Below are 25,243 nucleotides of genomic sequence, written 5' to 3' on the forward strand. Positions count from 1 at the left end.
GAATTTCCAGCAGAAGCAGTGTCGATGGGGCCAGGTATTCCACCTAGGCAGAGCTCCTTTTCTGTGAGGCTGCGAGTCAGATGATAAAGAACAGAATGAGCTATTCAGCTCAGCAAGGCTATATTAACTTGTTCAACAAGCCAGACCCTATGTTACATGACCCCCACCTCTCTACCCGGTTTCCAACAAAGGATGTGTATCCATCGTTTGGGAAGTGGCGGGGTTTCAAACATTGCTAAAGGTCTTCATCATTACGAATTGAAAGAAAAGATGTGGGGTCTTTTGTCTTAGCAGACCATCAGTCTCCATCTGCCAGCCTGGGTTATTAAATGCAGAAGCCCTTTGTATAGCTCCCTTTGAAGTGGGATTGTGCAGTCCACAGTTGGTCACTGGTGGCACCTCAGAGATAATAAGGTGTGAAAAGAGGTGTAAAACTGCTAAGTGGTTTCTTTTGTTTGGGGTCACAGACAGACAGACAGACAAAGATTCAGCCATTTTAAGGGCCTTTGTTCAGTTTTTAAAGAAAATTATGAAATAGCAATGATGATGTCTATATATATTTTATAAAAGTTTAGAGTGTGAGGTCTTAGTCCCTCACAAATTAAAAATTTCTTTGGCAGTTTTATGAACTCTCTCCAGTAAATCTCTTTCCGTGCCTCTGGTTATGGCACATAGCCCTGGTACAATTAGTGTCCTGCAAAAGCCACCCATTTGTACCTGAAAATTTAAAAACACCAAGGTGGAACTCTGAAATTTTCAGCTAGTTTTTAGTTGAAGTCAGTTTTTAGTTGAAGTCAGTGGCCTTTGAGCATCTCAAATACGTTCAAAGAAGGAACAGCTGCACTCTGCTAGCTTTGCTGAGACCATGAGGAATGCACTTCACAGGCGAGTTTGGAAAACACCCTAGACATTAGGCAGTATAGGTGGAAATTGAATGGAGGACAATTATTATTTTGGGAATTAAATTCGCACATTTTATTTGTCATTTTGTTCTGCAGTATAGTTTATAACGGATCGAGTCTACATTATCAGCCTGTCATTGACTTAGAAGTTGTCTTAATTGGCACAACTTTACAGTCCCCTCTGGTGAACGTGCAGGCGGGGTGGGGGGGGGTGCCCATAAAATTTCCCAGATGGTCTTCTCACTGGTCTCCTGCACGTCCCGACCTGTATGCAATTTTATGGTGGAATGGGCAAGGCCTAGGCTGGCTTGCCAACCCTTGCTCCAGTTGAGACCCTTAAATGGGCAATTAATTAGCACTTATGGGCTGTTTCCAATTTTCAGGCTGGTGGGAAGAGATTAGGAGCTGGGGGAAGCCTGGCTAGTCACACTGTTCTGGTGTTGAGCAGGAAGGGTGCTGGGTGCATCCCCTCAGCAGCCTCCTTTCAACATCAGGCATTATGTCGCGCACCCCCCCCCACCCCCCACCCCGCCCCCAAAGGTCTGGGCCCACTTGCGCTTCCTCCCTGCCTGACCTCTCCATCAAGTCATCCAACCCCATCTCCCCACCTCCCCAGGCCTAATCTCCCCACCCTATCTTGAGACCACCTGCACTTACCTGGTCCTGGACTCCAGGACTTTGAATCTGGGGACTGCTTGTAGTCCCAGTCCTAGCCACTGCGTCTACTGGTGCTGCTGATTGGCTGGCAGCTCTTTGAAACAGGACTTCCTCTCAAGTGAGGGTGGAAATCCCATATCCAAACAATTAATGCCAAATGGCTACAGGGCAGCCAGTAGGGATGTGCTCCCCACTGACTCTCCGGGTGGTGGGGCGGAAACTTCACCATCCAAAACATCCTGTCCAATGTTAATTTTCTGGTCAATTGTAACCCCCAGGATGTTGATGGTAATGCAGTTGAAAGTCAAAGAGAGGGAGTTAGATTCTCTCTTGTTGGACATTGTCATTACCTGGTGCTGTGTGACATGAACGTTTCCTGCCACTTATCAGCCCAAACCTGAATATTGACCAGGTGTTGCTGCATGCAGACACAGATGCTTCATTGTTGGAGAAGTTACAAAAGAACATTTCTAAGCTTTTCGCCTTGCACTTATCAGGACATTTCGCAAAAATACCAATTTCAGCAATACTGAACATTGTGCAATCATAAAAAATTCCTCCACTCCTGACCTTGTTGATCAAGCAGCTGAATATGGTTGGGCCTTGTACACTGCCTTGAGGAACTCCTGTAGTAATATTCTAGGGCTGAGATGATTGGCCTCCAACAACCACAACCCTCTTCCTTTGTGCTAATTATGACACCAGCCAGTGGAGAGTTTTCCCCTTGACCCATTGGCTTCAATTTTGCTAGGGGTCCTTAATGCCACACTGAATCAAATGCTGCAATGATGTCAAGGGCAATCACACTCACCTTACCTCCGGAATTTAGCTCTTTTGCCCATGTTGGAACCAAGGCTATGATGTGGTCTAGAGCCGAGTGGTCCTGGCAGAGCCCAAACTGAACATCAGTGAGCAGTGCTTGATAGCACACTCAATGACACCTTCCATCGCTATGCTGACGATTGAGAGTAGACTGATAGGGCAGTAATTGGCCATATCGGATTTGTCCTACTTCTTTGTGTGCAGGATACATCTGGGTAATTTTCCATATTGTTGGAATGCCAGTGTTGGAGCTGCACTGGAACAGCTTGGCTAGGGGCGCAACTAGTTTGAGAGCATAAATCTTCAGTTCTATTGCTGGGATGTTGTCAGGGCCCATAGCCTTTGCAGTATCAAGTGTGCTCAGCTGTTTCTTGGTTTGAAGTGGATCACATCAAATTGTCTGTACACTGGCATTTGTGATGTTTGGGATCTCAGGAGGAGACTAAGATGGATCATCCACTCGGGACTTCTGGTCGAAGGCAGTTGCAAAAGCTTCAGCCTTGACTTTTGCCCTGATGTATCGGGCTTTGCCATCATTCAGAATGGAATGTTCACGGAACCTTCTCCTCCAATTATTTGTGTAATTGTCCACCACCATTCACGACAGGATACGGTAGGACTACAGAGCCTTGATCTGATCTGACGATTGTGGGATCACCTAGTTCTGTCTGTCATGTGCTGCTTCCACTGTTTAGCTTGCATGTAGAAGTCCTATGTTTCAGCTTCATCAGGTCAGCACCTCATTTTTAGATACGCCTCGTGCTGCTCCTGGCATGCCCTCTTACACTTTTCAATGACCCACGGTTGATTCCTTGGTTTAATGATAATAGTAGAGTGAGTGATATGCCAGGTCAATTCTGTTGTTTCTGATGGCTCTGAGTGCCTTATGATGCACAAATTTTGAGCTGCTATATATGTTCTGAGTCTATTCCATTTAGCACAGGGATAGTACCACACAACACGATGGAGGGTATCCTCACTGTGAAACCAGGACTTCATCTCCACAAGGTTTGGAGTCACTTTTACCAATACTGTCATGGACAGATGCATCAGTGACTTGTAGATTGGTGAGGACAAGATCAAGTAGGTTTTTCCCTCTATTTTTGGTTTTCTCACCAACTGCCACAGGCTCAGCCTAGCAGCTATGTCCTTCTGGACTCAGTCAGCTCAGTCCGTAATGGTGTTACTGAGCCACTCTGGATATTGAAGTCCCCTACCCAGTATACATTACATTCTCCATCCTTGCTACCCTCTTCCAAGTGGTGTGCAATTTGAGGAGCACTGATTCATCAGCTGAAGGAGTTGTGGTAGGTGGTAATTAGCAGGAGGTTTCCTTCCTCGTGTTTGGCCTGATGCCATGTGACTTCCTGGAGTCCGGGATTGATGTTATCAGGGCTACTGCCTCCTCACTGTATATTACTGTATATTGCCACAGACATATTGGATGCAATCTTCCAAAGTTTCTTGGATTTTGAAAGGCCCCAGTGGATCTGAAAATGGCAAATATTATGCCCCTATTCAAAAAAGCAGGGAGACAGAAAGTAGGAAACTATAGACCATTTAGCCTAACATCAATCATTAGGAAAATGCTGGAATCTATTATTAAGGCAGCAGGACATTTTTAAAAATCATTATACAATCAAGCAAAGTCAACATAGTTTTACAGAAGGGAAATCGCATATGACACATTTATGAGGGTTCTTTGAGGATATAATGAGCAGAGTGGATAAAGGGGAACCAGTGTATTTAAGACCAAGATAGATAGGTTCTTGATTGGTAAAGGGATCAAAGGTTACGGGGAGAAGGTGGGAGAATGGGGTTGAGAAACTTCTCAGCCATGATTGAATGGCGGAGCAGACTCAATGGGCCAATTGGCCTAATTTCTGCTCCTATGTCTTATGATCTTATGGTCTTATGATGCAGTGTATTAGGATTTCCAAAAGGTATTCAATTAGACGTTATATGAAAGGTTACTGCACAAGATAGGAGCTCATTGTTGGGATTAGTATGTTAGCATGGTTAGAAGATTGGCTAACTAACACCAAACACAGATTTGGGATAAATAGATCATTTTCAAGATGGCAAGCTATTACTACTGGGGTGACATAGGGATCTTTGCCGGGCATCAACTATTTACCATATATATTAGTGACTTGGATGAAGGGACCGACTGTATTGTAGCCAAACAAGCTATACAAAGATAGGTAGGAAAGCAAGTTGTGAGGAAGACACCAAGCATCTGCAAAAGGATATAATTAGGTTAACTAAGTGGGCAAAAATTTGGCAGGTGGAGTATAATGTGAAAAAATTGGAGAGGAGAAAAGCAAATTATTATTTAAATGGAGAGAGACTACAGATTTAAAAAAAATCATTCATGGGATGTTGGCATCAATGGCTGGGCCAGCATTTATTGCCAATGCCTGATTTCCCCTGAGAAGGTGGTGATAAGCTACCTTCTTGAACCACTGCAGTCCATCGGGTGTAGATACACCCACAGTCCTGTTAGGAAGGAAGTTCCAGAATGACCCACCTTGGCCTCCTCTGGAAGTCCCCAGCATCACAGGTGCCAGTCTCCAGCCAATTCAATTCACTCCACATGATATCAAGAAACAGCTGAAGACACTGGGTACTGCAAAGGCTATGGGTCCTGACAATGTTTTGGCAATAGTATTGAAGTCTTGTGCTCCAGAGCTTGCTACACCCCTAGCCAAGCTGTTCCAGTACAGCTACAACACTGGCATCTACCCAGCAATGTGGAAAATTGCCCAGGTATGTCCTGTACACAAAAAGCAGGACAAATTCAATCCGGCCAATTACTGCCCCATCAGTCATGGTCACCAGTAAAGTAAAGAAGGAGTCATCAACAGTGCTATAAAGCGGCACTTGCTTAGCAAAGCCTGCTCACTGATGCCCAGTTTGGGTTCTGCCAGGGCCACTCAGCTACTGACCTCATTACAATCTTGGTTCAAACATGGACAAAGGAGCTGAACTCCCGAGGTGAGGTGAGAATGACTGCCCTTGACATCAAGGCCGCATTTAACCAAGTGTGACATCAAGGAGCCCTAACAAAACTGGAGTCTATGGGAACCAGGGGGAAAACTCTCCACTGGTTGGAGTCACACCTAGCACAAAGAAAGATGGTTGTGGTTGTTGGAGGTCAGTCATCTCAGCTCCAGGATATTACTGCAGGAGTTCCTCAGGGTGGTGTCCTCACCCCAACCATCTTCAGCTGCTTCATCAGTGACATTCCTTCCATCATAAGGTCAGAAGTGGGGATGTTCGCTGATGATTGCACAATGTTCAGCACCATTCTCAACGCCTCAGATGCTGAAGCAGCCCGTGTCCAAATGCAGCAAGACCTGGACAATATCCAGGCTTAGGCTGACAAGTGGCAAGTAACATTCGCACCACATAAGTGCCAGGCAATGACCATCTCCAACAACAGAGAATCTAACCATCACCCCTTGACATTCAATGGCATAACCATTACTGAATCCCCCACTATCAACATCCTGGGCGTTACCATTGACCAGAAACTGAACTGGACTAGCCATATAAATACTGATAATACAACAGCAGGTCAGAGGCTAGGAATCCTGTGATGAGTAACTCACCTCCTGAGTCCCCAGAGCCTGTCCATCATCTGCAAGGCACAAGTCAGGAGTGTGATGGAATATTCCCCACTTGCCTGGTTGAGTGCAGCTTCCACAACACTGAAGAAGCTGGACACCGTCCAGGACAAAGTAGTCCGCTTGATTGGCGCCACATCTATAAACATTTACTCCCTCCACCACCGATGCACAGTAGCAGCAGTGTGTAACATCTACTGCAGGAATTCACCAAGGCTTCTTAGACACCACCTTCCAAACCCACAACCACTACTGGAAGGACAAAGGCAGCAGATAGATGGGATCACCACCACCTGGAAGTTCCCCTTCAAGTCACTCACCATTCTGACTTGGAAATATATTGCCATTCCTTCACTGTCGCTGCGTCAAAATCCTGGAACTCCCTTCCTAACAGCATTGTGGGTGTACCTACAGTACATGGACTGCAGGGTTCAAGAAGGCAGCTCACCACCAAATTCTCAAGGGCATCTAGGGATGGGCAATAAATACTGGCCCAGCAGCAAAGCCCATATCCCATGAATGAATATATAAAAAAGATTTTGACCCAATGATAGTGAAGGAATGGCGATATATTCAGTAGTACACAGGGATTGGAGTATCTTCATACATGAAATACAAAATGTTCGCATACGGGTAGAACGAGTAATTAGGATGCTAAATGGAATGTTGGCCTTTATTGAAAGGATGATGGAATATCAATGTAGGGAAGTTTTGTTACCACTGTTTAGAGCTTTAATAAGACCACACCTAGAATGCTGCTCTAGTTTTGGTCAGCTTATTTAAGGAAGGATGTACATACATTGGAGGTAGTTCAGAGAAGATTCACTAGGTTGATTCCTGGGATGAAAAGGTTGTCTTGAGGAAAGTTTGAGCAGGTTGGGCCTATACTTATTGGAGTTTAGAAGAATGAGAGGTGATCTTATTGAAACATATAACATTCTGAGGGGGCTTGACAGGGTAGATGCTGAGGGGATGATTCCCCTTGGGCAGGGATTGAGAACTAGGGAATATATTTTCAGAATAAGGGATCTCCCATTTAAAACAAAGATCAGGAGGAATTTCTTCTTCCAGAGAGTCATGAATCTTCGGAATTCTCTAGCCCAAAGAGCTGTGGAGGCTAAGTCGGTGAATATATTCAAGGTTGAGATAGACAGATTCTTGATCTATAGGTGGGCCAAGGGTCATGGGGAACAGGTATGAGTTGAAGTCAACATCAGATCAACCAGCCTGTGGGCAGTCTTCCTTAACTGCTGTCTTGCGATGGGCACAGCTGCTATTGGTGCTGGTTGTTGAGGTGGCAGCTGCTCATCTTGTCCAACCTCTTCCAACATCCAAAACAATCTGGCAATAATAGCATTGATGTTAAGCAGATGGAGCTTACTGAGGGCAAATAAGGCAAAAGCAAAAATCAGAAGGAAGCATTCTGGAAGCTAATAATCCTGGTAATAAAAAGTGCACAATGATACGCGCATGCTCTGATCAATAAATGCCCCTTGAAATATGACTTCAATAGCTCTGAAAGACCAATTCCGTTATATTTCACTGGTGAGTTGCACATTTGGCATAATTTTCTGTTAAAACTGCGTTGGAGGGGCCTAATTTACATGTATTCATGGGGCTCCTGCCTGCCTTTGTGGAGGGGCATAAAGAATATTTTGCTTGCTTTGATTTTGTATTTTTGAATCCAGTGACAACTTTATATGGCCGTAAACTTCCCTTGTTATCATGAAGTGGTATTATATTGGCACAAGTTACCTTTTCAGTTGATCAGGATAATCACTGTTCCTAACAGTAAAGACACATCTGTTCACAGTTGGACCTTGTTTATTTACATGTTTTAAACAATTTATGTTTGTTCTTTTAAGACACTTACATCCAATTTTTTACTTTCACAGTACTATCATCTCTTGGGGAAGGAGTCGAGAAAAGGATGCATTTGAATATATGCTCAGACAATTTCCATCCTCTCCTATTTCAATAGTCTGTGACAGTTATGACATTTTCAACGCCTGTAGGCAAATCTGGGGAGATGATCTCAGAGATTGTGTTGAGCAAAGGAACGAGGATTCAATGGTGATTATACGACCTGATTCAGGGGATCCTGTAGAGACCATTATGAAGGTACTTTAGAGACTAGTATTAAGGAATTTATGCCATTATAACGACTGTGATTTTTCGACCAGACTTATATTTCTGCATTTGGAATATTGTTCCCGTACAAATGCTGGAAGTAACAGCCCAGATTCTAATATAGGTAAGCATGTGTATTAAATGTGCTGCTACTGGTACAAGCTCAACGTTTCAAGTCAGTAAACTCCTGTTGTAGGTAGATATAACCTGTCTACAACTACAGTTATGTCCAGTTCAGTCAGTGAATGTACGTCAGAGTGAACACATTGTTGCATATTGGCAAAATGAAATCACCTCTTTATAGCATTAATTAGATGGCATTATTTAGTACATGTCACTTATGTTACTCAGGGAAATGCAGAACTGGAGGTAAAACTTATGTTAAAGACAAGCATGAAGAGATTTACTATTTGGTACATTTAGAAGTTGTTTTGAATAGTTTAGATTATCACATCTAACTACATGTATATTTTATCATTTTACTATATTTTTCTCCAGAAGATTTGAATTTATTGAATTTATTAAATTGATCCTGTACTTCAGAGATCTTTGCGACCATGACAGACATTCATGGACCACCCCAAAGTCTACTGCCATGGTCTGGTTGTCTAGGCAGGTCAGAGATATTAGCCAGGACTTTCCATGCCTGCTGGCGTCGGGCACGTTCTGTGGTGTGAGCAGACAATATGATGTGATCGGTTTCATGACGGCGTGAAACCAGTTTGCGTTCATCTGCTCAGTCCGCTAATGGTGAGCCGCGTTCTCGGCCATCGAACGTCAGGAACCTCATTGTAATACATCAGCATATCATTATAAGGCCAGCCCGCCGGAATCATCCCCGTCGCCCGCTGGACCGTCTGCCCAGGTCGGCGGGCAAACACACCAGTGTAACATATCTTGACAAATGTGACGTGCAGAAGTCGGGACTCAGCACCTTGCTCACATAGCAAACATCCGAGGAGCAGAAGATGCTGCAGCCCAACAGCAACAGCACACTGGAGGAACGTCCATTGCATGCTGGATGGATTCTCATGGACATGGCTCAGCTGCGAAGCAGCGCAGGGAAGTTGGAAAGTCACCTTTGATGCTCACAACGGATGATGGTTGGGGAGATGGGAGAGGAAGAGGTGGCCGTGGGATGAGGTTGGGAACAGGAGAATGAAGGTGTCCGGGGCGGGGGGGTGGGGGGGGCGGGTGGGGGTCGAGGTTCGGAATGGGGAAATGAAGGGGGATGAGGTTGAGAGAGAGAACGGGGGAGGAGGGGGTAATTGGGAAGAAGACGGCAAATGGGGAGGCAGGTGTAAGGGGGAGTGTGGAGAGAGGGGCGGGAGTCTGGGGGGGAGGAAGGAATGTGAAGAGGGCAGGGAGTCTGGGGGTGGGGGAGGAAGGATTTTGGAGAGGGGAGGGAGTAAGGCTGGAGGAAAGAGTGTGGATAGGGGAGGGAGCCTGGGGGTAGGGAGTGTGGAGAGGGGAGGGAGTAAGGCTGGAGGAAGAAGTGAGACTGGAGGAAGAGGTAAGGCTGGAGAAAGGAGTCAGGATTGGGGAAGGCCCAAGGGTGGCAGAAAAAGTAAGAGTGGAGGGAGAAGTCAGGATGGGGGAGGGGAAAGCGGGGGGGGGGGGGGGGTGGTGGGGAAGGACTTCCGGGGGTGGGTAGGAGGACTAAGGAGGGGAGAAATGGTTCTGTGGGGAAGGAGTTCTCGGGGATGCAGAGGCACAAAATGGGGAAGGGCTCTGGAGGGGGAGCGTTGTGCAGGTGAACGTGCAAGAGAGGGGTCTGATAAGTCCATGTCTGCCTCCTGGGGAGCGAACTGAATGTGGTATGAAGGAAAGTGAGAATGACCAAGGGCAGAGTGAGCCGGTAGGGTGGGAGAGTGGGGCTTCAGTAGCATTTGAAAGTGATGGCGAGAGTGGTTGGTGGGCACTCGGAGGCAGACACGGACCCTGGGGGGGTGGGGAAGGAGGAGATTGCAGAGATTAATGTGGATGGTGGTGGGATTTGCGAGAAGGAAGGGAATGTGCACATTCACTTGGACATCCCTGAAGGAAAAGGGTTGTGACTGGTAGGCCACAAGGGAGGTGGGAGGTGATGCCGGGGGGGGTTGACTGTGATTAGGGAAAGGAAATGGGTGACTGGGGGAAGGGAAAAGATGGGGGAGTTTATGAAAAAGCGAATCCAGACCATGCTGGCCAAAGTGAAAGTAAAACAACAGTCGTGCTGAGTGAGATCAGATGCCATATGGGGGTGTGATCAGTGAGTGGGCAGAGATGCAGGTCAGCTCAGATGGACAAATGAAATTGAACCCCAGCAGGCAGCATTGGAAATGCTCAGGACATTGCGGTGAGTGTGATACGTGAAGGATCCGTGTGTGTGTGTGTGTGTGTGTGTGTGTGTGTGTGTGTGTGTGTGTGTGTGGGAGAGTGCTTGCACAAGGCTCCAAAAGGCCCTGCCCCACGCACACACTTCTCTCTCCAGAATCACTCGTCGGCCAGTTGCTCCCTTGGGTGACAGAGGATGAGGTTGAGGGGCTCACAAGCAAAGGGGACTCGGAGGTAGAGGACAGCCTCTGAGATTCCTGAGTGGATGGACCAGGTGTGCCCAGCTGCCGCTCCTTCTCCCTTCAGGTGCCTGGGGGCCCTGGCCTGACTGATTGAGGGGAAGGAGCACCTGGAGGGACGACAAGGTGCCCCATTTCCCCCTCGCGTTGCTAGGAACTCACCCATGACTGCTGCGATGGAGTGCAGGCCTGCACACATCTCTGTGTTCTGCTGGACCAAGGTCTCCATGGTGCCTGCCATCCTCCTCATGGAGATCTCCATACATGCCTATGTGGGCACCACTTCATCAGAGAGCAGGCGGACACACTCCTCCAACTCACTGCCACTCTGTTGAGGGTTTTCAACAGCTCTGTGTAATGTTCCCCTGGCTTCTGCTGACTCTGCAGGATGAATTGGAAGGCCAAATCCAGAGGGTCATCATCTGACTTGGACATCATTGGTGCCTCCTCCCCAGCAGTCCTTCGAGTGCCAGGGAGCTCGGCTGAACCAGCCTCCTACACGCAGTGACCACCAGATTGTGAACCTGAGCCTGCTCCAGATCTAGGTCCCACCGAGCTGTGTGTCTTTGCGCTGGTAGAGGGTGTGGGTAAGCGCTGCTTCCATGCTGCTTATTTCCAGCTCTTCAATGGAGGGGGTGTCCTCTTGATTGGAGGTGAGGACCTGGATGGAGCTGAGGGACTGGCTGGCTGTAGGTGTCGGTCTCTTGGCGCAGCTTCCTGTGAACCGAAGTAGAGATAATGGGGCATGGCAGCAGAGTCAAAAGCAGGAGAGAGAACATTCACAGTTGAGTTGAGGGAGGGAGGGAGGATGTGGTGCAGGATCCTCACATGGGTGTTCGCCACTGACCTCACCATCGCCACAGGAACGGATCACACCTTCTCCAATCAGCATGATAGCACGCTCCTCAAAGTGAATGAAGGGCCTAATGTGGGCCACTCCACCCCCGGTCTGAGAACTCGCCCTCCTGTTGTGAGCCAGCTTCTCCTGCACGAAAACAGTTGGAGAGATTGTGAGCAGGACACATGGCACTGTGTGGAATGTTTTTGTGGTGAGCAGAACCATGGACAGGATGAGTGCGCAAGCTGGAGAGAGTATGAGGCTGATGGAGATGTGAGGGTGTGTGTGAGACTTAGTGTTGTTGTCTCTTGAGATGTGAGATCCCTGTGGATGTGTGATGTGTTTGTGAGTGTGTGAATTGAGAGTGATGAGAAGAGTGAGTTACTCTGGCGGTACGGATGAGACCATTCATCCTGTAGCGGCACTGAGTGGCTGTCCTCTTTTGCAGGCATTGGTGCTGGCCACCCCCTGTCATGCCGTATTGGTGATTCCACTGGCAGTCCTGCGGCTAGAGCAGGGGTAGAGGACTTCACGACGGGCCTCCACGTCCAGAATGCATTCCAGTGATGCGTCATTAAACCTGAGGGCTGCAGTCTTTTTTCCTTTTGCGGACAGCTTCCCCGTAGTAATTGTGGGCTGGAAGCACTGAGATACGTGCACATGGCTAGACTTTAAATATGGTGCCTGGAGCAATGAAGCAGCGGGGTGATGGCGTGACAAGCGAACGAGAGCCTGCCCATCATGGAAACAGTGTGTTTCCCGGGAATGCATAACTAATGTGGCGGGTTTGGGACGATACGGCGTGAAAATCCGCCATTGCGGCCAGCGGGCCCGCTACCAAACTTAGTGCAAATCTGGGACAATTACACCCATTGTATAGAGAGAGAGAAAACTAGCTTAGGTGAGACACAGTTGCTGCAGCTCCTGGAATATTAGTCAAAATTTGGCAGAGTGTGTGGAGATGTCCACATGCTAGATTCTGTAATGCTGACTGAGGGAATTATGTCGCAGGGGGCTGGGAATGGGGAGAAATGGTCTTGTAGTTAAAAATTGACTATCTGTATAATTTTAAGGTGCATTTAACCAACATAATGATATTTGCATAATAAAAGATTATAATTGCTGGTCATATGGGACGTTGTGACCTTATGTGCTTCAGTTACTGGCCAAACAAATAAAATTTGTTGCAAGTATTCCTTTTCTTTCTTGCTGTGTTGGTGATTTTTTTTAAAGCGGGTGTCTTTCAGTTCATGGCTGCATATATTACATTGCATTGTTGTATGCTGTGCTTTTGTTTTTGAACGAATAGATCTGACAAAACCCTTTAGTGGTGTGCATAGGAACATAGTAAAAGCTTTGCTGCTGCTGGGTGAGCAAATGATTTGCAGCTCCTGATCAAAAAGCTTGTGAATCACAGTTGCATTTATTCAGATAATCACACTATAGTGTCAGTTGAATGCTTCTTTGATATTTTCACTGCCTGAAATACAGGATTTGGGATGTAACTTTCCATGATCCTCTGCAAGGCAAGAGAGATTTTAAAGACTTTGTTTGACTTCTTAAAGAAGAGCAAGATGTTGCAGCGGAATTATCCTACTCATCCCCAAGCAATATTCTTCTTGTTTGTGATTGTCCAGGTGTGATTAGTGCTGGGGAATGGAACATTTTCCATTTTGGACATCAAGCAATAAAATTCCCTCTGCTCTACTCCAACAATATATCTCAGACTCGATCTCAGAAAAGCACCTTTACTACACTAATATAACTTTTATTCCATACCTCAACTCCTTTAGATGATCAATATACACCCAATTGGCAGTATTTTCATGATCTAGCCTCATACTGTCTAGGAATTGGGTTTAGACTACTCAGCCTTTTTTTGGGTATGATAGTGTCGTGGTTATATTACTGGACTGGTAACCCAGAAGACGGGTCTAATAATCTACAGAATATGAGTTCAAACCTCACCAGGGTAATTTGAAAACTTAAATACATTTTCAAAAAATATTTGGAATTAAAAATTCAGTTTCAATGACAGTGAAACCCTTAGATTGTGGTAAAAATCCAACCAGTTCACTAATGTGCTTGAGGAAAGCAAACCTGTTGTTCTTCCTTGATCTGGCCTCTACGTGACTCCAGTCCCACGCCAAAGTAGCTAACCCGCCGGTGACTTTAGGAGTAGGCACTAAATGTCAGCTTTGCCGTCAGCTTTTCCCACAATGTTCACATCTCAACAATGTTTTTTTAAATAAAAATTTGGGGTGTCCAGAGCTGGTACAATGATAAGGCTTCGTCTCCTTTCTTCTTTGGGCTGAATTTGAACCCAAGCATATAAGCATCACTCAATCACCACATGACATGCTCCTTTTATGCAGGAATTGATCTTTTGATTGGGAAATCCTGTAGGTAATCTGGACAGGGATAGGTCACCTTATTCTTGGATGGTCCATGCAGGTAAGCATGATGAATAGCTTAATACAGACCATTATCAGAATACTTTTGTGTAACCATGTAAACAATGCAAAGCTTTTTACATAGCCAGCTACTGCTATTGTCATGCCTAAATTATTAACTTAATTAACATTTATGAGCGTTGATGATCTAGCAGAGGTGATGCACAGGTTTTATGTCGATCTTTAAAATTAAAAAGGCCACAGTTTGATGTCTTAAGATATTATTCAGCAAAGAATAAGCAATGAATATGTTTTCTCATAACCTGCAGGTCATAAGAATTCTAGAAGAAGTCTTTGGAAGTACCTTGAACCTTCAGGGCTATAAGCTACTACCATCTTTCATCCGAGTCTTTCAAGGAGATGCAATAAATCTTCTTTCCATGGAAAAAGTACATGGATTTTTCTATTCAGTATTTTATTAGATTCATAATTGAACTTCATCCATAAAAGTTTACTGTAAAAGTTTACTAAAATCAGGAATTTAATTTTGTCTTCCAGATCCTAACAGCTCTTAAAAATGAACACTGGAGTACAGAAAATATTATTTTTGGATGTGGTGGTGCTCTTCTGCAAAAGCTCAACAGAGATACACTGAATTGCTCTTTCAAATGTAGTTATGTTGAACTAAGTGGAAAAGGGGTAAAAATGCTTACTGGCTTGAGTTACAAATAATAAGAAAATCTCAAATAAGGAATACAGTTGGTGGCATACCAAGACTTTAAGAATGTGAATGGGTATTACAAGAAAATATCAGCCAACTGCCTTCTGATTATACAGAGAGTGGAAAAAAAAGTTATGCCTTATTTTTACACCCCCACAAATTGTGCTACCTCATTGAATATACATCTGTCACCTTAATAACTATCATACATTTCACCAAGTTTTGATTACTTTTGATGCGTGGATATGTTTTCCAGTTCACCAGTATATTTAAAATATATTGGGGTTTTTAACATAATTTTACAAGATTATGCAGTGCAGACTGGAAATTAGGCATGCACTGCATGTGATTGTCCGATCATTCAATTTTATGGTCAGAAAGTCATGGACAACGTGTGGATGTATTTTAATTGTGCATTTCCAATGGGCAAGGCTCCCTTCCAGCAGGTCTTGTTCCCATTTCAGCAATCTTTCATAAATGGCATTGAAACCATGGTGGGCTCTGGTGTTCCACTTTGCCCTTTAATTACACAATCATCACAAAGTGGATGTTTTAAAATGATGTTGAAGGACTGAAAAAGCATGTTTGATTTATGGTTTGAAGATGATTCAAAAATTGCACCTTTTGGTTTACATTTATATTTGCATATACTTGTCATAAAGACAAAAGCAAAAAACTGCGGGTGCTGGAAATCTAGAACAAAAACAAAAATGCCTGGAAAAACTCAGCAGGTCTGACAGCATCTGCGGAGAGGAGAACAGTTGACGTTTCGAGTCCGTACGACCCTTCATCAGAACTAAGAAAATAGAGAAATGGAGTGAAAGATAAGCTGGTAGAGGGGGGTGGGACAGGTAGAGCTTGATAGGGGGCCAGTGATAGGTGGAGGCAAAAAAGAGATTGCCAAAGATGTCATAGACAAAAGGACAAAGGGGTGTTGATGGTGGTGATATTATCTAAGGAATGTGCTAATGGGGACATTAAGGGTAGCAAGCAGGACAAGCTAGTGGCAGATGGCCCTAGTGGGGGTGGGATGGGGGGAAGGGGGAAGGGATCGAAATACGCTAAAAGGTGGAGATATATAATTTATAATTTTTTTTACAAATATATTTTTCTTTTCCCACCTATTTTGAAATTTATTTCGATCTATTGTTTTATCTCCACCTTTTAGCCTATTTCAATCCCTTCCCCCCTCCCCCCTACCCCACCCCACTAGGACCATCTGCCACCAGCTTGTCCTGCTTGCTACCCTTAATGTCCCCATTAGCACATTCCTTAGATAATATCACCACCGTCAACACCCCTTTGTCCTTTTGTCTATGACATCTTTGGCAATCTCTTCTTTGCCTCCACCTATCACTGGCCCCCTATCAAGCTCTACCTGTCCACCCCCTTCTACCAGCTTATATTTCACCCATTTCTCTATTTCCTTAGTTCTGATGAAGGGTCATACGGACTCGAAACGTCAACTGTATTCCTGTCTGCAGATGTTGTCAGACCTGCTGATCTTTTCCAAGTATTTTTGTTTTTGTCATAAAGACATTTTGATTGCCTTGAATAACTTCAAAGCTTTCTATATGAATAGACTTAGAATTATAGACTTATAGAGATTCACAGGACAGAGAGAGACTATTTGACACACCGTGTGTGTGCTCCAGCCAACAAGTATCCATCCAGCCTAATCCAACTTTTCAGCTCTTGGTCCGTAGCCTTGTAGGTTACTTCAAGTGCATGTTCAAGTATTTTTTTAATGTTATGAGGGATTCTGCCTCCACCATCCTATTCAGATAGTGAGTTCCGTTTCACCACCATCTTCTGGGTGAAAAGCATTCCCTTTGAATCCCCTCTAAACCTCCTACCTCTAACCCTAAATCTATGCCCTCTCTCAACCAGGATGAATAAGGCCTATCCATTCTATCTAGACCCCTCATAATTTTATATACTTCAAATAGATTACCCCTATGCCTCCTCTATTCCAAAAAAAACAAATCTACCTTATCCAGTCTTTCCTCGGAACTAGAATTCTCCACATCCTGGGAACATGAATCTCTGCTGTACCCTCTCTAGTGCAGTCACATTTTTCTGAGAATATGGTGGCCAGAACTGCATGTCATACTCTGGCTGTGGCCTAACCAGTACAGTTCCAGCTTTTTTATCCTATATCTTGGCTAATAAGGGCAGGTACCTCCTATGGTTCTTGAATACCTTCTCTACCTATCCCACACCTTCCGGGATCTCTCAACATGCACTCCAAGGTCCCGCGATTCCTCTAAGTTTTTCAGTATCCTACCATTTATTGTGTAAAATCACAATGCTGCTTACATTTCGAGTTAGTAGTTGACATGCACATGTTTTCATTAGAGAATACTGTTGTTTGGTTTGGCATATTTGTAGATTATTTAAAATGGGAATTGCACTTCCCCTTTTAACATCGGTCTTTCATGAGTCAAAGTAACTCTTTTGAGCACAAACACGTTTCCATCTGTTTCAGATGAAGTTACATTGTTTCATAGTTTACCATTGTAAGATTTGAACTCTTGATACTCTTTTGAGTAAACCTGTTTCCATCTGTTTCAGATGAAGTTACATTGTTTCATAGTTTGCCATTGTGAGATTTGAACTCTTGATCTGGGGGTTACAAACCCAGTACCATAACCACTTGGCTATTTAGGCCAAGCATGAGTCAAAGTACTGGGGCAGGAAAGTCTATCTAATCAGCAGGGAAAAAACACTAGCTTCCTTAGAATGTTTGCTGAGTGCTGTTTTAGGCTCATGATCAAAATTGAAACAAGTGAAATTCACAAGGGGTACGTCCAGAGTGCAACTGCCATTGAGTACCAGTTCACCAGGAGCTGGGCAGAAGCACCAGCAGCCCAATTTTCCTTTCCCCACTCCCCCAAATTCTGTCAGTGATAGATGTCATAGGTCAGAAGATCACCATTAATTCCTATGTCTGCACATGTAATTAATCAATTAGCAAGTGTTATTTTTATGAGCCATATTTGCTGTTTGTGAACAATTCTGTTTTTAAAGAACAATGAAGGGTGGCGATTTTATATGTTTTGCTTATTCACTAATCGTGTGTGCTTTACAAAAGTGACAATCAGCAACACCTGCCCTTGGTTCAGCATTTAACGACTTGTGTGTGTTATCATTAGCTGGATGTCTATAAACAGCCAGTAACCGATCCTATCAAAGGTTCAAAGAGGGGCCAGCTAACTCTGAGGAGAAATCCAGAAGGAATCATTGAAACAATACAAGAAGGGAAGGGGAATCCGGAGGAGGTATGGGCAACTAACGACTTTCATTCTTGTATCCTTTCTTTTGAAAAGGCGACCAAACTCGAGGGGAAGAGGAGGGATAAGCAAAGTAAAAGAAAGAGAAAGGTTTATGTGCCTATAACCGAGATTAACAGCTGCAACTCTTTGACGGTGAAATTTGGCAGCATTTTCTAGATGAATCTGATTATCCGCAGGGATAGCTCAAATCTGATCAATCATTCATGAAAACAAAAAGAGTCAGCTTTCAGGGTCAAGTACAGCACAATATATACAAAGTTCAGCTTTATATAGGAGTGACTTTCAAACTTTACTGTTTGAGGTGCTCTGTACAACTTTGGACACACCCTTGGGAGACTTCTGTCCTAAGTTTTAAAAGGTAATGCAAAGCCACCAAAAGAAAACCAATGTCTTTTGTTGTAGAAGGCAGTATAATGAAACAACACACTGGTAAGCTAGTAAAAAGCTATAGTATACAGAATTCTCATGACACAGTATTCAAGATAAGCAGTGCGCCTGACACCAGGCTAACTGAACTCTGATGACCTCAGTCTCTTGTAGGAGAAATACGTTCATCCCTTTAATCTGTTTTGCTTTCTCAGCATACTCAGTTGTAAATGTCAACTGAACAGCTTGTTGTACCATTAGGGTTGCTTGGCGATTGAAGTGTCCACTTCCTGAATTTGGCACATTTGATACTTGCTTGAAAAGGTTCACTCTTAAGCATTTCTGTAATGCAGATGCGTTATTTATGTTTGAATAACATCTAAACTACACATTGGGAGCTGAAAACTCTTTTAACGACAAAGTAATGGAATGATTCCAAGATTATAATACAAGTTGAAATTGTTAGAATTTCCCTAGAGTTAGGGCATAAGTTTTAAATTGTAGAGAAAATGTTAATGTAGCCTTGTAAATAACTAACACAATTATTTTACTTGTCTTTAGGATCTCCTGGTTACTGTTTTTGAGAATGGAAATATTCTCCAAGAATACACGCTTGCAGAGGTCCGATCAAACGCGAAGCTGCAGGATGCTGACTTGCTAAGCATCAAGCCAAATGCAGAGTCGTTACATGAAGTTTGTTAAAATAATGTTCATAGCATTAGAGCAAAAATATAGCTGTGCAGTGATCTGGATGCATTGGTTAAAGTACTGTTGGCTGCTGGAAAAACACGAAGGTTGAAATCATCAGGCTACAGCTCGCCATTAACATCAGCCCATCAGAAAAAAGAAACCAGGTTCTGAGATTTCATCAGTAAAAATATTCTGGAAGAACATAAAAATGGAACATGTTTTTAATGCCATTTCAAAAATACAGCTTTGTAATGTTTAAATGTTCCTGGCATTGAGTTGATTTCTATGCGTGTGCCTTCTGGAAATTAATGTCCCAATATCATGAGTTTCTAAGAAATTAGTCACTTAGGGAGAAAAATTCATCACAGTCCATTTTTGAGTGCGGGGATAGCAATGCACAATCACATGGCTCCCTGTCACATTGAGGCAGGCAGCACATAAACTTTGTGTTTCTCCTCGTCTAAATGATTTCAGCAGGCAGTCCAGCGTGGAACATGCTGTTGACAGACTGCATGCTTAAAGGGGGCTCCAGCACATGCGTGAATAGCAGTCAGTCAGCCTGTACCTCTTAAAGGGAAGTTGCACTCATTGGACAGCGGCTGCTGCAGACTGTCTGTGGAAGACTTGGATAGAAGCAAAAGCACAGAAAATTGAATCAGCAGAGAGGGGTCCCAGATTTTCTGATGTGGCACTGGAGGTATTAATGTAAGAAGTGGAAAGAAGGAGAGATGGCCTGTTTCTGCTGGGGCCCAGGAGGCCCTCAAGGCACACCCCTGAGAAAGGAATTGATGCAAGTTGGCCAGGGAGGTCAATTCCAGGACTGTGGCCCGAGAACCTGATTGCAGTGCCAGAAGAAGTACAATGACCTCACACAGATAGTCAAGGTCAGTGAATGCATTTTCAGATGACGTCTTCTGCCCACTGCTCCACCAACATCTCAAGCTGCTCAATACAACACACCCCCATCATTCACCTATCAGCAGTCTGTAGCGATCAGAAATTGGATACTCGATCTCATCCTCATACACCTGCCAATGCTGTCAACCTCAAACCCATCTCTCACTGCTGCTATATAGCTCCCAGCTATTCAACTATGATAGGCACATCACCCAAACTGGGTGTAACACACTCAATGATAATCTTTCTTCTCTCTTGCAAGACCAGCTGGCCATAGCTGCAGGTACTGGCGCACAACCAATGGGGGACAGGCATCACTTGAGCCCTCTGGAAAAGATGATGCTCTGCATCATGGGGACTCAGGCCATTGCACCTGATCACCATGAACATTCAGGATGATGGTCTGTCCTTGCCTTATCGCTTTTCTCAGCCCACTTTCATATTGCTGTCTGATATGATATGTGAGCAGGAGGTGGTGAAGCCATGGACCTCTTGCTTTCCTCCCTATTTTCATTCCTCACTTCATCCCTTTTGCATTTATGTTTTCAGGTAACCAAGAACTATCAACTGACCAGCAGTGCAGCTTCTTGATGAAGGATCACAGCTGACATCTGAGGACGAAGCAATGTCACTTGATCTGACAGTCTCCTCTATGCCACCCTGTTGAAGTCTTCATCTGAGTCCTCTGCAGCTCAAATAGAGAGTAGTATAGAGATATGATCAGCATGTGGTGAGTCACCAGACATGTGTGAGCTTCAGGGCAAAGGGATAGTTATGTGCCAGCTCCCCAGTGAGTGAGGTCACAGATGAGCTCTGCTGCAGAGGACTCAGATGAAGACTTCAATTGGGTGGCATAGAGGAGAACATTGGGCATGCAGGACAAGATGCTTGCTGCATTGGCTGGTCTTCCAGACAGCTTCTTCAGACTGTCAAGGATCATGGAGCTGTATGTCTCCAACTCGGCACAGGACTTCACACAGAGGTCGGAGTCAATTCTTTCCAACATGGAAGTGATGACCGACTCCAAGACAGCACTTGCTAACCCACCTGTGATGCAGCATCTGGTCAACCAATGTCTCAGTTTCCACTGCAGCATAGGCAGAAGACACCCAAAACCTGAGTGCTGCCGGTTATCTCAGCCTGAGGTAATGAGATCCATGCTGGTTTCCATAAGTCATAGATTGCCTTCATCATGGCTATGGATCTCGGTGCTCAAAGGTTCAAACAGCAGTTCAGCAATCTGTATTGTAGCAAATTACTACAATTGCTGTGGATACATCAGTTGTAGGGGTGGATGGGAAGAGATGGTGTGTGATGAGAAAGGGTAGAGAGCAGCAGTGACTCCATCCTCACTCGGGATGTCAGCAGTCCTGCACCCCCACTGTCACTCCGCCATTGCCCTTTCTGTTGCCTTTTAGCCAGTCAGGGAAGACTTCTGGCACACATTCAGCCCTGAGACCTGGCCAACAAGGCCCAGAGTTGCTCAAAATCACCTGCATGGCCATCTGTAATCTCCTCCTGTGAAGGCCATCAACCATGCTGCAGACTCTAGTGTAGGACTGCCTTGAAGTAAAGGCAAAACATACACTAAAGAAATGCACAATGGTGAATAGTTCAGTTTTGTGCGTACTGTTGGAAGGGTTGTTGGATAAAGTTGTTATTACAATGTTTATTTTGTTGGTGGCTTCTATTTCAGGATTCTGGCCAAGAGGACGTGTGATGGTCAGTAGTAGATGTATTGAAAGGTGGAGCAACTGTGATGTTAGGATGATGTCTTAGGGTAACTGGGGTATCAGTATCTGGGCAATCAGTTTAGAGCAATAGGGTCCTAAATGCCACCTGCATGCCTCCACTTCCTCATCCTCTTGCCCCTCCTCCTCCTCCCAAGGTACCTTCCAAAGGTCTAGTGGCAAGCGTTGCATCCTCATGAGAGCAAGATTGTGGAAGATGCAGCAGACCACTGTGATCTTGGTGTCACGCTATGGTGAATACTTAACGGTGCCTCCTGAATGGTGTAGGCAGCAGAACTGTTGCTTCAGGACACTCATAGTTTGCTCCACAATGTTCCTGCAAGGTTCTCATTATAGATCTGGTTTCTTTGCTTGGTTAGGTGGTAGAGGGGAATCATTAGTAGGTTCTGGGGTGAATATCCCTTTGTCACCCAACAGCCATCCCCTGGTTCCTTATGATAGCTTAAATATGTGACTGACTGCCGCAGGATGATGGTGTTGTGCCTGCCGCCAGAATAGCAGACATTCACCAAGAGGATCTACTGGTCATGGGTGCACACCAACTGGACTTTGCCCCTATGAAACATTGACGTGGGGCTCTCAGAGCCACTTGCGTACAGACGATTGCACCCTGTATCACCGTCAGCCTGTCAAATCCACAGGCTCTTTTCTCCTGCTTCTCTCTGATCAGTGAGTAGATGTTAAAGCTGTCTCTCCTACAAGGCCTCTGTCACCTCCGTAATGCAGCGAAGGACAGCAAATTGTGAGAGGTTGTGATGCCAGCTGCTCCTGCCTGGAAGGATCCACTGGTGTAAAAAATTAGGGCATGGTGCCCTAAATTTCTTGGCTGCCATTGGCAACGCTATCTCAACCTGCTGTGCAGCTGCAGGTCAGGTTGTTGGAGATGGCACAGTTCAGCCACCGCTTCCTTGTTGAAATACACGCACCTCATACACTGCTCTTGGCTGAGGTTGAGGTAGGAGAAGCTTTTTTTATTCGTTCATGGGATGTGGGTATCTCTGGCTAGGCCAGCATTTATTGGTGGGGCAGCCTTCTATTGAGAGCTCTCTCCTAATCTCTCTACGCACTGCTTCCTCTCTCTGCTGCCTGTGCCCCATTTCTATACAATGCTGCAGGCCAAGCGGAACTGTAACTAGAATCTCCATTACTTAAGTTGTCTTCCCTTCTTGACAGACCAAGCAACTCCTCTGACCTCCATATCACAGGATCCAGCACCGGTCCCTTGAAAATCCAATAAGTTAGCAAACTCCTTCAATAATGCATCACAATTCTTCCACAATGGGTGGAATTTTACAACCCTGTTGCGGAACTCTGAGGCGCAGAAGATGCTGTAGCCCAACAGCAACTGGATCCTGGAGGAACAAATGCATCACATACTGAGTGGATTCTCATGGACGTGACTCCACCGCGAAGCAGCTCACGGAAGGTGGGAGGTCTCCGCTGATGTTTCAGATCTGCTTTAGAACATCATGTTCTTGGCCATGGGCTGCCACGGATGATCAGTGAGGGATGGAAGGAGAAGGTCCGGATGTGAGTGGGAGAGGAAGGTGTACTGGGGGGGTGGGAGAGGAAGGTCTAGGTTTGACTGGGGTGTGACGGGGGTGGTTGCTGAGGTTGGCAGGGATGGGCAAAGGTGTCCAGGGGAGAGGGGTGAGGTTGTGGCGTGGGGGTGGGGGTGGGGGGTGGGGGCAGGGCGGGGGGGGGGGGGTGGGGGTAGATCTCAGTGGGGGTGAGGTTGGGGGGGATGGGGTGAAGTTGGGGATGTAAGGATGGCGGGAGGAACAAGGTTATCGGGAGGGGTGATTTTGGGCTGGGGGAGGAGGGTGTGATGGGGGAGAATGCGGCAAGTGCGGAGGTAAGTACAAGAGGGGAATACGGCGTAAGGGAAGGAGTTCGGTGGAGGGGGGAAGGTACCTGGGGGAAGAAGGGAGTTCGGAGAGGGGTAGGTGTTCGGGGGGAGGAGAGAGTGTGAAGGTGTCCAGGTGGAGGAGGGAGTAAGGGTGAAGGAAGAAATAAGGGGCAGGGCATGTCCAGGTGAATGTGCAAGGGAGGGGTTTGTGGAGTCAATGACTGCCTTGTGTGAAGCAAAGTGAGGGTGAGCATGGTAGGAGGGAGTGGTGAGTATGAGAGGGCAGAGTGAACTGGAAGGGTGGGAAGGTGAGGGCACATTGGTAGCGGCAGAAGGGATGGCAAGGGGGTTGGTGGGGACTTGGAGGCAGATACAGACCCTAGGTATGGGAAGGAGGAGGTAGGGGAGGTTAATGTGGATGGGGTTGTGATTCTCAGGAAGGCAGGGAATGTGCACATTCACCTGAACATCCTGGAAAGACAAGGTTTCGGTTGGTAGCTAACATTGGAGAGGTGGAAGGTGATGCCAGGGGGGTCAACAGTAATGGGAGAAAGAAAATGGTTGATTAGGGGAAGGGCAAGGACAGGGGAGTTGAGCAAAAATTTGACTACAATCATGGTTTTCAAATCAAAAGTGAGCAAAGTCTCGTGTTGGACTGCATGAGAGTGTCATCAGTGGGTGGGTGGAGATGCAGGTCAACTCAGATCACAGTATCACTGTGCAGAAGGTGACCATTCAGCCCATCCAGTCTGCAATGGCTGTCTGAAAGAGCATTCCACCTAGTCCCACTCCCTTGCCTTAATCCCCGTAACCTTGCACATTCTCTCTTTTCAAATAGCAATCCAATTCCCATTCGAATATCTCGATCGAACCTGCCTCCTCCACCCTCTTAGGAAGTTTGTTCCAGATTCCAACCACCCCCGGGTGAAAATGTTTTTCCTCGCATCACATTTACTCCTTTTGTCAATTATTTTGAATCTGTGCCCTCGAGTTCTTGATGTTCTCTTGAATGGGAACAATTTCTCACTATTTACCCTGTCCATACCTCTCATGATCTTGAATACTCTGTCAAGTCTCCTCTCAGCCTTCTTTTCTCCAAGAAACAGAGTCCCAACTTCTCCAATTTACCCTCATAGCTACAGTTCTTTATCCTGAGAATCAGATGGACAACTGAAAGAGGACCCCAGTAGGCAGCATTGAAAATGCTCAGGGCAGTGAGATGAGTGTGATGGATGAAGGCTTTGCGTGCACGGGAGAATGCTTGCACAAGACTCCGAAAGGCCCAGCCACACACACACTTCTCCCTCCAGAATCACTCTTGGTCTGGCTATGTGCATCTCAGCTGCTTGTGTTTGAGGCACAGTATTCAGTGAAAATGAATGTATTTTCAGATTATAAAGTGATAAAATGTATTCATCCATGCAACCACGTGATCAGAATTTCTTAACTTTTCTAGGCCTACCATTTGTTCTAGGTGCTGCCCTGACACCCGCAACAGGGCTGAAGACAGCTTCTGCAATGGTTGGCCCTGTTGCCTTTGATGACTTTGGCGTGCATTCCCTGGAGAGCCGAGGCCTTGAGGGTCCTGGCTTGCTTTGGCTGTCATCCTGTGGTCCAGCTGTGCCCTCCGCTGTGACAGAGGATGATGTTGAGGGGAATCACAGACAAAGGGGACTTGGAGGGAGCAGGTGACCTCTGAGATTCCTGAGTGGATGACCCAGGAGTGCCTAGCTGCTGCTGCTCCTCC

At 45.5% G+C, this 25,243-nt stretch overlaps 1 protein-coding gene across 1 annotated transcript in view; it reads left to right on the plus strand.

Moving 5' to 3' along the window:
- Positions 1–19,259, plus strand: part of nampt2 (nicotinamide phosphoribosyltransferase 2) — a 66,026-nt gene extending 46,767 nt beyond the window's left edge. The window contains exons 7-11 of the mRNA XM_041192052.1: positions 7,906–8,131; positions 14,256–14,375; positions 14,485–14,625; positions 17,803–17,928; positions 18,871–19,259. Of these exons, the coding sequence (XP_041047986.1) occupies positions 7,906–8,131; positions 14,256–14,375; positions 14,485–14,625; positions 17,803–17,928; positions 18,871–19,011 (754 nt within the window). The 3' untranslated portion in view covers positions 19,012–19,259. The remainder of the gene's footprint in view (positions 1–7,905; positions 8,132–14,255; positions 14,376–14,484; positions 14,626–17,802; positions 17,929–18,870) is intronic.
- Positions 19,260–25,243: the final 5,984 nt, after the last annotated feature.

The sequence above is a fragment of the Carcharodon carcharias genome, chromosome 7 (assembly GCF_017639515.1).
Source record: "Carcharodon carcharias isolate sCarCar2 chromosome 7, sCarCar2.pri, whole genome shotgun sequence".
In the NCBI taxonomy this organism is placed as follows: domain Eukaryota; kingdom Metazoa; phylum Chordata; class Chondrichthyes; order Lamniformes; family Lamnidae; genus Carcharodon; species Carcharodon carcharias.